Here is a 12,860-nt window from a genome sequence, read left to right on the forward strand (position 1 = left end):
TAGGGGGAAGCAGGCTGTTGGCATCGTCTGGAGTGGGTACCGAGGTGCCTTCCCGGGCTGCTGCCAGCTACACACTTTATCCCATGGACCGCCAGCCACCTGAATCGCTAACCACCCGTCCTCCCGTCTCTCGCCCTCCTGCAGATTCAAGGTGTTCGCCGATTATGAAGATTACATCAAGTGCCAGGAGCGAGTCAATGCCCTCTACATGGTTAGTGTGCTCGATTATCGTGTGGGGGGGGGGGGGGGGGGTTTGTGCAGGGGTGCTCAGAGCTGTGAATCAGGGTGGCACAGTGGGTTAGCACTGCTGCCTCACAGCGCCAGCGACCCATATTCGAATCCCGCTTGGGTCACTGTCTGTGCAGAGTTTGCACATTCTCCCCGTGTCTGCGTGGGTTTCCTCCGGGTGCTCCGGTTTTCCTCCCACAGTCCAAAAGACTTGTGGGTTAGGTGGATTGGCCATGCTAAATTGCCCCTTTAGTGTCGGGGGATCAGCGGGGTAAATAGATGGGGTTCCGGGGATAGGGCCTGGGTGGGATTGTTGTCGGTACAGACTCGATGGGCCGAATGGCCTCCTTCTGCACTGTAGTGATTCTATGAAAGTTCTATCGATCACCGTTCATTGCTGGCAATTTTCTGCCTCCCCATGAATTAATTCCCCCTCGGAGGTGGCTGGGGGTTGTGGCTGTTGAGGGGAGTGGGTGGAGGGGGAGGCTGTGATTATCGGGGTGGGGGGGGGTGGTGTGGACAGCACGGTGGGGGGGGTGGGGGAAAGCAGGGTGAAACGCTCAGGCTAACGGAGCCATGGCACCTTCTGCGATTGGTTCCTTTCATGGTGGAATAGGGGGCAAGGAGATGGGTCCGGGTCAGCTCACCGACCCCAAGCCCACCTCAGTCCTGCCATTCCCCCCCCCCCCCCCCCCCCCCCCCCCTCTGATTGGGGTAAAACTGGGAACTTGCGTCCGCACGCTTTGAAAGAATCTCATCGCAGAGGAGGCCGTTCGGCTCCACGCGTCCGTGCCAACTCTTTGAAAGAACTCGCCCCAGTACCCTCCCCCCTTGCCTTTTCCCTTCCCCCAATCCCTGGAATTTTCACCCCTTCCAAGTATCTATCCGGATCGTAACAACTCGCTGTTCAAAATATTAAATTCTCCTCCTCTTCCCCCACCCTCTGGATATTTCCCGATTCTCTTCAATCTGTTTCCCACCCTCCTGCCACTGGGGGAAACACTTCCTCCTCATTTACTCCATCCAAACCCCCCCCTGCCGTCGTGGTTTTGAGCACCTCGATTCAATCTCTCCCATCCCCCTCTCCTTAACTCCTCTGGCTCCGAGAGGAACGATCCCAGATTCTGATCGAAGAGCAAAACACTGCGGATGCTGGAATCTGAAATAAAGGGCAAAGACGTGTAGGTTAGGTGGATTGGCCATGCTAAATTGTCCCTTAGTGTCCAAAGATGTGCAGGTTAGGTGGATTGGCCATGCTAAATTGCCCCTTAGTGTCCAAAGATGTGGGGGTTAGGGTGGATTGGCCATGCTAAATTGCCCCTTAGTGTCCAAAGATGTGGGGGTTAGGGTGGATTGGCCATGCTAAATTGTCCCTTAGTGTCCAAAGATGTGTAGGTTAGGTGGATTGGCCATGCTAAATTGCCCCTTAGTGTCCAAAGGTGTGCAGGTTAGGGGGATTGGCCATGCTAAATTGTCCCTTAGTGTCCAAAGATGTGTAGGTTAGGTGGATTGGCCATGCTAAATTGCCCCTTAGTGTCCAAAGGTGTGCAGGTTAGGGGGATTGGCCATGCTAAATTGTCCCTTAGTGTCCAAAGATGTGTAGGTTAGGTGGATTGGCCATGCTAAATTGCCCCTTAGTGTCCAAAGATGTGGGGGTTAGGGTGGATTGGCCATGCTAAATTGTCCCTTAGTATCCAACGATGTGTAGGTTAGGGTGGATTGGCCATGCTAAATTGCCCCTTCGTGTCCAAAGGTGTGCAGGTTAGGTGGATTGGCCATGCTAAATTGTCCCTTAGTGTCCAAAGGTGTGCAGGTTAGGTGGATTGGCCATGCTAAATTGTCCCTTAGTGTCCAACGATGTGTAGGTTAGGGTGGATTGGCCATGCTAAATTGTCCCTTAGTATCCAACGATGTGTAGGTTAGGGTGGATTGGCCATGCTAAATTGTCCCTTAGTATCCAACGATGTGCAGGTTAGGTGGATTGGCCATGCTAAATTGCCCCTTAGTGTCCAAAGGTGTGCAGGTTAGGTGGATTGGCCATGCTAAATTGTCCCTTAGTGTCCAACGATGTGTAGGTTAGGGTGGATTGGCCATGCTAAATTGTCCCTTAGTATCCAACGATGTGTAGGTTAGGGTGGATTGGCCATGCTAAATTGTCCCTTAGTATCCAACGATGTGCAGGTTAGGTGGATTGGCCATGCTAAATTGTCCCTTAGTATCCAACGATGTGCAGGTTAGGTGGATTGGCCATGCTAAATTGCCCCTTAGTGTCCAAAGGTGTGCAGGTTAGGTGGATTGGCCATGCTAAATTGTCCCTTAGTGTCCAACGATGTGTAGGTTAGGGTGGATCGGCCATGCTAAATTGTCCCTTAGTGTCCAACGATGTGCGGGTTAGGGGGATTCGCCATGCTAAATTGCCCCTTAGTACAGGAACAGTAGAACACAGGAACAGGCCCTTCGGCCCTCCAAGCCTGCGCCCATTATGATGCCTGCCTAAACTAAAACCGTATGCACTTAGAGTCTGTATCCTTCCATTCCCATCCTATTCATGTGTTCGTCTAGTTACCCCTAAAACGCCGCTCTCGTACCCGCTCCCACCACCTCCCCAGGCACGCGTTCCAGACACTCACCACCCTCTGTGTAAAACACTTGCCTCGCACATCTCCTCTAAACTTTCCCCCACGCAGCTTAAACCCGTGTCCCCGAGTACTTGACTTTTCTACCCTGGGAAAGAGCATCTGACTATCCACTCTGTCCATGCCCCTCACAACATTGTAAACCTCTATCAAACAAAAACAGAAAATGCTGGAAAATCTCAGCAGGTCTGACAGCATCTGTGGGGAGAGGATCGAGCCAACGTTTCAAGTCTGGATGACCCTTCGTCAGATCCCAGATTCTTCCAGTCTCTCCGCATTGACTGAATTCCCCCCCTACCCCACCATCCCTGCTCCCGTTCTTGTAAATCTCCCACCGCAACCTCTCCCAACACCTCTTAATCCATGTGTTTTGTTTTTCCCCCCCCCTTTCCCATATCTCTCCACCTACAGAATTCCAGAGAGTGGACCAAGATGGTCATTAGAAACATCGCCACTTCCGGAAAGTTCTCCAGCGATAGGACAATCGCTGAGTATGCCCGGCAGATCTGGGGCGTCGAACCAAGCAAGCACAAGATTCCTGCCCCCAACGAACCCCGGGACTAATGTTCCCCCTGGCATCCCGCTCTGTCCCCTCCACGCACGCCCCATCCCCCAGCCACACCCCTTTCTCATCAACCCCCGGGCCCCTCGCACGCCGGCTCCCTCGCCCTCTCATTCATGTTCCCGAGCGCCCGCCTCGGTGCTGCCCGCTAGCTTGGCCCTCCTGGAAGGCAACTCGCCGGTTCTCCGAGCCGGCCATCTTGGCTGCTCCCAGAGAGGCCCGAGCAGCGGGGGAAGGGATGGGGGGAGAGGGAAAAAGACCATCTTTGCCGCTCCCTCCCATTGCTCCGTCACGTATAACCCAAGATTTGTTTTGCTTGCTATGTTGCATGCTTTGATAGTGAGAGGGGGAGTCATTTCCAAAATGGCCGCCTAGGCCACCGACTTGGGCCGGGGGGGCTGTACGTCAATTGCTTGCCCCTTTGTTTTCAGAGTTACCATCCCGTGTTGAAAGTTGCCCGTTGCCCTTCCCGCCCACCTTCCTGCCCTAACTCCCACTGGGATGGGCAGATGGGCTGGAAATTCAGGACGTGCGGCCTACCTAGCCTGAGTGGAGCCTACCCCAAAGCAAGGGCCCTCTGTGTGCCTCCTCCCCCGATGCCCCTCAAACTAAGAAGCCTTTGGCCCTCGAGGGAGGCAAAGCTCCGAGCGGAGGTGGCCCCTCCCCCCGCCCCCCACAACGTGCTTTGCGGTCGAGCAGTTCTTGTTTCTGGAACGTTCTGCCTAATGTTGGCGCGCGGGTGTTTAAAAGCGCAAAACTCCTTTGAGAGAAAACGAACAGAGGTTGCCTTGCGATGCCCCGTAAGGCAGTTCATGATGAGACGGAGACCGCCCGCTCCCAGAATGCCTACGCTGACCCCGTGGTTGTCAACAAAATGGCTGCCGTTCTCTCCCTAACCTTTGGCATTGGTCATGGCGGAGAAGCAGAAAGTCATGTCTTCCCTTGTGCGTGTGTGTGTGTGTATTTAATGTGTGAATAACTTATTTTTATGTGTAAATATTTAAAGGAAGCAACACTGAAAAAGAAAGGTGTTGAATTTAATCGCTAAAATGTCAGCTCAAAACACGACTTGGCCTGACCAAACTCCAGTCATCTTTTCACAAGGACGGCGGGGGGGATGGAAATCGCAACCTGTTCTGAATTGGCCGAAGGCCTTTCTCATCCGTCCCCGCCCCCCCCGTGCTGGGAAACCTTGAGGTGGGGAGCGAATTCTCCCTCCGTGTGCCTGCAATGGAAGATGGGCAGAATTGTCCAAATTGGTGAATTTCCCAGCCCTTGCAGCTCGAGGAGTTTGCCCCCAATTTCCGAAGGCCTCCCCGCCTCTTCCCAGCTGCCTTTTTTAGGCCACTCAGTGTTATCTAGGGGGGGCCACATCCAATCGTGCACCATCCCCCATCTCCCCCAGGCCCTGGGTGCACAGCAGAGGGGTGGGTCAGGGTTACGTGCTGCACCTTGTCATGTAGGCCTGGGAGGGGCAGCCATTAGCATTGGTCTAACCTCCCTGTCCATCAATCCTTCCTTCTCTCTCGCTGGCCTCCTTCTACTTCCTAACTTCTTCTGGTTTGTCTCCCTGCTGTCTTTCTCATCCATATTTACTCTAGTTCATCACTTTGTCTCCATCTCTCTCTGTCTCCATCTCTCTCTCTCTCCCTCTCTGTCTCCATCTCTCTCCCTCTCTGTCTCCATCTCTCTCCCTCTCTGTCTCCATCTCTCTCCCTCTCTGTCTCCGTCTCTCTCCCTCTCTGTCTCCATCTCTCTCTCTCCCTCTCTGTCTCCATCTCTCTCTCTCCCTCTCTGTCTCCATCTCTCTCTCTCCCTCTCTGTCTCCATCTCTCTCTCTCCCTCTCTGTCTCCGTCTCTCTCCCTCTCTGTCTCCGTCTCTCTCCCTCTCTGTCTCCGTCTCTCTCCCTCTCTGTCTCCGTCTCTCTCCCTCTCTGTCTCCGTCTCTCTCCCTCTCTGTCTCCGTCTCTCTCCCTCTCTGTCTCCGTCTCTCTCCCTCTCTGTCTCCGTCTCTCTCCCTCTCTGTCTCCGTCTCTCTCCCTCTCTGTCTCCGTCTCTCTCCCTCTCTGTCTCCGTCTCTCTCCCTCTCTGTCTCTGCCTCGCTCTCTGTCTCTCGGTCTCCGCCTCTCTCTCTGTCTCTCGGTCTCCGTCTCCTGGTCTCCGTCTCGCTCTCTGTCTCTCGGTCTCCGTCTCGCTCTCTGTCTCTCGCTCTCTGTCTCTCGCTCTCTGTCTCTCGCTCTCTGTCTCTCGCTCTCTGTCTCTCGCTCTCTGTCTCTCGCTCTCTGTCTCTCGGTCTCCGTCTCCTGGTCTCCGTCTCTCTGTCTCTCGGTCTCCGTCTCGCTCTCTGTCTCTCGCTCTCTGTCTCTCGCTCTCTGTCTCTCGCTCTCTGTCTCTCGCTCTCTGTCTCTCGCTCTCTGTCTCTCGCTCTCTGTCTCTCGCTCTCTGTCTCTCGCTCTCTGTCTCTCGCTCTCTGTCTCTCGCTCTCTGTCTCTCGCTCTCTGTCTCTCGCTCTCTGTCTCTCGCTCTCTGTCTCTCGCTCTCTGTCTCTCGCTCTCTGTCTCTCGCTCTCTGTCTCTCGCTCTCTGTCTCTCGCTCTCTGTCTCTCGCTCTCTGTCTCTCGCTCTCTGTCTCTCGCTCTCTGTCTCTCGCTCTCTGTCTCTCGCTCTCTGTCTCTCGCTCTCTGTCTCTCGCTCTCTGTCTCTCGCTCTCTGTCTCTCGCTCTCTGTCTCTCGCTCTCTGTCTCTCGCTCTCTGTCTCTCGCTCTCTGTCTCTCGCTCTCTGTCTCTCGCTCTCTGTCTCTCGCTCTCTGTCTCTCGCTCTCTGTCTCTCGCTCTCTGTCTCTCGCTCTCTGTCTCTCGCTCTCTGTCTCTCGCTCTCTGTCTCTCGCTCTCTGTCTCTCGCTCTCTGTCTCTCGCTCTCTGTCTCTCGCTCTCTGTCTCTCGCTCTCTGTCTCTCGCTCTCTGTCTCTCGCTCTCTGTCTCTCGCTCTCTGTCTCTCGCTCTCTGTCTCTCGCTCTCTGTCTCTCGCTCTCTGTCTCTCGCTCTCTGTCTCTCGCTCTCTGTCTCTCGCTCTCTGTCTCTCGCTCTCTGTCTCTCGCTCTCTGTCTCTCGCTCTCTGTCTCTCGCTCTCTGTCTCTCGCTCTCTGTCTCTCGCTCTCTGTCTCTCGCTCTCTGTCTCTCGCTCTCTGTCTCTCGCTCTCTGTCTCTCGCTCTCTGTCTCTCGCTCTCTGTCTCTCGCTCTCTGTCTCTCGCTCTCTGTCTCTCGCTCTCTGTCTCTCGCTCTCTGTCTCTCGCTCTCTGTCTCTCGCTCTCTGTCTCTCGCTCTCTGTCTCTCGCTCTCTGTCTCTCGCTCTCTGTCTCTCGCTCTCTGTCTCTCGCTCTCTGTCTCTCGCTCTCTGTCTCTCGGTCTCTGTCTCTCGGTCTCTGTCTCTCGGTCTCTGTCTCTCGGTCTCTGTCTCTCGGTCTCTGTCTCTCGGTCTCTGTCTCTCGGTCTCTGTCTCTCGGTCTCTGTCTCTCGGTCTCTGTCTCTCGGTCTCTGTCTCTCGGTCTCTGTCTCTCGGTCTCTGTCTCTCGGTCTCTGTCTCTCGGTCTCTGTCTCTCGGTCTCTGTCTCTCGGTCTCTGTCTCTCGGTCTCTGTCTCTCGGTCTCTGTCTCTCGGTCTCTGTCTCTCGGTCTCTGTCTCTCGGTCTCTGTCTCTCGGTCTCCGTCTCGCTCTCTGTCTCTCGGTCTCCGCCTCCCGCTCTCCGCGCCCGCCACTGAGCTGTGGGGTTTGGCTGACACGTACTATTGTTTCATTATGAAGAGTATGAATGCCAGTAACGATGGACAAGCCAACCAGCCATGGAGCGGCCTCTATTCAAGCCACAACGTTGGGGGTGTTCAGTACAAGCCTTTGGGGTCCCGCTGAGAAATCTGGGCCAGCTCCACCGCCCCAAGTGACTTGTGGCTGATTTTGTTCCCGAAACGCTGAAGGGAAAAGGTGACCTCGAGGACTGCCGACTCCGGCCTCCTTCAACGACTGAGCCAACAGCAGGATGGTACTGAGGGCAACTCGCAGAACCTCACCGTCCGCCCTGCCCCTTCAGACAGTTGCCTCGGTAACTGGACAAAGCTGGGAACCGTTAACCCCCCCGCCCCCCCCAACTTCCGCTCCCACTCGCCTTCAGAGGTTCGCTGGAGGTTCTCCCCTCCCCCCACTCAGAGTGGTGTCGTGTCTATGACTCCTGTCTCCCCGCCCCCGCGAGCTGCATGCCTCCCCCTTCCCCACCCCAGTGCCATACGGTGTTGTGCGCGGCTGTCTTGACATTCGGCCATGACCCAGAATAAAAGTGACGATCTGAGACCTTTCCTGGATCTGTTATTTGGCGGGGCTGCATGCTGGGAGGGGAGGAGGGGGGGCAGGGAGAGGGAGAGACGCCGTGTCGCGGGTTTCCACAGAAAGAGGCGGGCCGCGAGCCTCCATCTCTCTGAACTCTTGCACCGCACACTCCACGCACATTCCTCATGTCGAGAGGGCTAGAATACAAGAGCAGGGATGTACTTCTGAGGCTGTATAAGGCTCTGGTCAGACCCCATTTGCAGTATTGTGAACAGTTTTGGGCCCCGTATCTAAGGAAGGATGTGCCGGCCTTGGAAAGGGTCCAGAGGAGGTTCACAGGAATGATCCCTGGAATGAAGAGCTTGTCGTATGAGGAACGGTTGAGGATTCTGGGCCTGTACTCGATGGAGTTTAGAAGGATGGGGGGGGGATCTTATTGAAACTTACAGGATACTGCGAGGCCTGGATAGAGTGGACGTGGAGAGGATGTTTCCACTGGTAGGAAAAACTAGAACCGCACAACCTCAGGCTAAAGGGACAATCCTTTAAAACAGAGATGAGGAATTTCTTCAGCCAGAGAGTGATGAATCTGTGGAACTCTTTGCCGCAGAAGGCTGTGGAGGCCGGGTCATTGAGTGTCTTTAAGACAGAGATAGATAGGTTCTTGATTAATAAGGGGATCAGGGGTTATGGGGAAAAGGCAGGAGAATGGGGATGAGAAAAATATCAGCCATGATGGAATGGCGGAGCAGACTCGATGGGCCGAGTGGCCTAATTCTGCTCCGATGTCTTATGGTCACACTTTCCCATTCCTAATGTAAAACTTGTATTTAAACAGTCACGCTGCAGTTACACCCTCCCACCAGTGGCCATGCTGTGACACATTCAATGAGGCGTCTCCTTGGCCTGTACTGAGAAATGCCAATGTTACTCCCCACACTCCCCCCATCCATTATTCCACTTGTTAAAGTTTTTGCCTCTTAACTTGAAATAACATCCAAGACGGCACAGGAACAGGCCCTTCGGCCCACCAAGTCTGCACCCATATGCGGTTTCTAACCCTCTGTTCGCCTCCCCTTCCTGTGTCTATCAAGATACACCTTAAATGTTGCTAATGTACCCGCTTCCACCACCTCCTCTGGCAGCGCGTTCCAGACCCCACCCCTCTCTGCGTGAAAAACTTCCCCCCGCACATCTCCCTTAAATGTCCCCCCCTCTCACCTTGAACCTGTGCCCCCCCTCGTAATTGACACTTCCACCCTGGGGGAAAAGCCTCTGACTATCCACCCTGTCTGTGCCTCTCATCATTTTGTAGACCAGGTCTCCCCTCAGCCTCCGTCTTTCCAGTGAAAACAATCTCAGTTTATCCAACCTCTCCGAATCCAAAGATGTGTAGGTTAGGTGGATTGGCCATGCTAAATTGCCCCTTAGTGTCCAAAGATGTGCAGGTTAGGTGGATTGGCCATGCTAAATTGCCCCTTAGTGTCCAACGATGTGTGGGTTAGGTAGATTGGCCATGCTAAATTGCCCCTTCGTGTCCAAAGATGTGCGGGTTAGGTGGATTGGCCATGCTAAATTGTTCCCGAGTGTCAGGGGGACTAGCTAGGGTAAATGCACGGGGTTACGGGGATAGGATCTGGGTGGGATTGTGGTCAGTGCAGGCTCGATGGGCCAAATGGCCTCCTTCTGCACTGTGGGATTCGATGAAACCTAAAACGCTGTTGGGAAACGAGGACAGATTGTGGGGCTTTGGAATGGGCACCGAGGGATATCTGAGTGCCCTCATCCAATCATTGCCCCTCCCCTCGAACCCTGCTCCACCAGAACCTTTGCATCTTGCTTCACCCCCAAGCTGAGCTCCGTGGTTCCAGGGCTCTCGACATCCACCGCTGTAACATCGCCCGACTTTTCTCCCCGCCACCCTGTCACCTTGGCTCTTTGACTGCAGAAGCCATCACCTGCGTCTTTGACTGTCCCCCCACCTCCCCAGGCCACTCTCTGGGCCAATCTGCCCATGTCCTAACCCACGCCAACTACCACCACTGGGCTCCCGCTTCCTGCTTAAGAACCCCCCTCGATTAACCCCATAGAATCATCGAATCCCATCAGTACAGAAGGTGGCCATTCGGCCCATCGAGTCTGCACCGACCACAAACCCACCCAGGCCCTATCCCCATAACCCCACATATTTACCCTGCTAATTCCTCTAATCTCTGCATCCTGGGACTAAGGGGCAATTTAGCATAGCCAATCCACCTAACCTACTAATCTTTGGACACTAAGGGGCAATTTAGCATGGCCAATCCACCTAACCTGCACATCTTTGGACACTAAGGGGCAATTTAGCACGGCCAATCTACCTAACCTGCACATCTTTGGACACTAAGGGGCAATTTAGCATGGCCAATCCACCTAACCTGCACATCTTTGGACACTAAGGGGCAATTTAGCACGGCCAATCTACCTAACCCGCACATCTTTGGACACTAAGGGGGCAATTTAGCACGGCCAATCCACCTAACCTGCACATCTTTGGACACTAAGGGGCAATTTAGCATGGCCAATCCACCTAACCTGCACATCTTTGGACACTAAGGGGGCAATTTAGCATGGCCAATCCATCTAACCTACACATCTTTCAGACTGTGGGAGGAAACTGGGGCACCCAGAGGAAACCCACGCAGACACGGGGAGAACGTGTAGACTCCACGCCCACAGTGACCCAAGCCGGGAATGGAACCCGGGTCCCTGGCGCTGTGAGGCAGCAGTGCTGACCCGCTGTGCTGCTGTGCCACTCCAACCCTAGCCCTATGACCCACCGAGATCTCTGCACTCCTCTGATTCTGGCCTTCATTCCACTTACTCTGCCATTGTGGGCCGTACCTTCAGCTGGCTGGGGGTGGCCCAAAGCTCTGGAATTCCCACCTGAAAGTTCTCCCCCTCTCTCCCTAACACAGTCCTCTTTAGGCTGGGAATGTTGCAACATTCCAGTCAACGCTGAAGGCTTGTGGTCCAGAACTTGCCGCTCCCCTAGCCAAGCTCTTCCAGTACAGTTACAACACTGCCATCTATCCAACAATGTGGAAAGTTGCCCAGGTACGTCCTGGACACAAAAAGCAGGACAAATCCAACCCGGCCAATTACCACCCAATCAGTCTATTCTCGATCATCAGTAAAGTGATGGAAGGGGTCATCGACAGCGCTATCCAGCAGCACCTGCTCAGCAATAACCTGCTCGGTGCCGCCCAGTTTGGGTTTCACCCAGGGTCACTCAGCTCCTGACCTCATTACAGCCTTGGTTCAAACAGGGACAAAAGAGCAGAATTCCAGAGGGTGAGGTGAGAGTGACAGCCCTTGACATCGAGGCCACATTGGACCGAGTGTGGCATGAAGGAGCCCCGGCGAAACTGGGATCAATGGGTACCAGGGGTCAAACTCTCCGCTGGTTGGAGTCATGCCTGGCACAGAGGGAGATGGTTGTGGAGGGTCAGTCATCTCAGCTCCAGGACATCTCTGCAGGAGTCCCTCAGGGTTAGTGTCCAAGACCCAACAATCTTCAGCTGCTTCATCGATGACCTTCTCTCCATCAGAAGGTCAGAGGTGGGGGTGTTCGCCAATGATTGCCCAATATTCAGCATCATTCGCAACTCCTCAGACACTGAAACAGTCCCGTGTCCCAATGCAGCAAGACCTGGACAATATCCAGGCTTGGGCTGACAAGTGGCAAAATATTCACGCCACACAAGTGCCCGGCAATGACCATCTCCAACTGGAGAGAATCTAACCATCGCCCCCTTGACATTCAATGGAATTCCCATCGCTGAATCCCCCTCCCCCACTATCAACATCCTGGGGGTTACCACTGACCAGAAACTGAACTGGACCCAGCCAGATAAACACTGTGGCTACCAGAGCAGGTCAGAGGCTGGGAATCCTGCGGAGAGTAACTCACCTCCTGACTCCCCCCAAAGCCTGTCCACTGGGAATCCTACGGAGAGTAACTCACCTCCTGACTCCCCCCAAAGCCTATCCACCATCTACAAGGACACAAGTCAGGAGTGCGATGGAATACTCTCCACTTGCCTGGATGAGTGCGGCTCCCAACAACACTCGAGAAGCTCAACACCATCCAGGACAAAGCAGCCCCACTCGATCGACACGCTAACCACAAACACTCACTCCCTCCACCACCGACGCACAGTGGCAGCAGTGTGTACCATCTACAAGATGCACTGCAGCGACTCGCCAAGGCTCCTTCCAAACCCGCCACCTCTACCACCTAGAAGGACAAGGGGGGGGTGGCAGCAGACACATGGGGAACACCCCCACCTGCAAGTTCCCCCTCCGAGCCACTGGGGCTGGGGTCAAAATCCTGGAACTCCCTCCCTAACAGCATGGTGGGTGTACCTACACCACACACGGGGTCTGACTGATGTCCAATCACAATCCTGGAACTCCCTCCCTAACAGCACTGTGGGTGTACCTACACCACATGGGGACTGACTGATGTCCAATCACAATCATAGAATCATAGAGGTTTACAGCATGGAAACAGGCCCTTCGGCCCAACTTGTCCATGCCGCCCCTTTATTTTAAACCCCTAAACTAATCCCAATTGCCCACATTTGGCCCATATCCCTCTATACCCATCTTACCCATGTAACTGTCTAAATGCTTTTTAAAAGACACAATTGTACCCGCCTCTACTACTACCTCTGGCAGCTCGTTCCAGACACTCACCACCCTCTGTGTGAAAAAATTGCCCCTCTGGACCCTTTTGTATCTCTCCCCTTAAACCTATGCCCTCTAGTTTTAGACTCCCCTACCTTTGGGAAAAGATGTTGACTATCTAGCTGATCTGTGCCCCTCATTATTTTATAGACCTCTATAAGATCACCCCTCAGCCTCCTACGCTCCAGAGAAAAAAGTCCCAGTCTATCCAGCCTCTCCTTATAACTCAATCCATCAAGTCCCGGTAGCATCCTAGTAAATCTTTTCTGTACTCTTTCTAGTTTAATGATATCCTTTCTATAACAGGGTGACCAGAACTGTACACAGTATTCCAAGTGTGGCCTTACCAATGTCTTGTACAACTTCAACAAGACGTCCCAACTCCT

At 54.1% G+C, this 12,860-nt stretch overlaps 1 protein-coding gene across 1 annotated transcript in view; it reads left to right on the forward strand.

Annotated features, from left to right (window-relative positions):
* The window catches only part of LOC144486854 (glycogen phosphorylase, muscle form-like), a 20,176-nt gene extending 12,411 nt beyond the window's left edge, over window positions 1–7,765 (forward strand). The window contains exons 2-3 of the mRNA XM_078204874.1: window positions 116–211; window positions 3,276–7,765. Coding sequence (XP_078061000.1) covers window positions 116–211; window positions 3,276–3,428 — 249 coding nt within the window. The 3' untranslated portion in view covers window positions 3,429–7,765. The remainder of the gene's footprint in view (window positions 1–115; window positions 212–3,275) is intronic.
* Window positions 7,766–12,860: the final 5,095 nt, after the last annotated feature.

This window comes from Mustelus asterias, unplaced genomic scaffold (genome assembly GCF_964213995.1).
Source record: "Mustelus asterias unplaced genomic scaffold, sMusAst1.hap1.1 HAP1_SCAFFOLD_494, whole genome shotgun sequence".
NCBI lineage: Eukaryota > Metazoa > Chordata > Chondrichthyes > Carcharhiniformes > Triakidae > Mustelus > Mustelus asterias.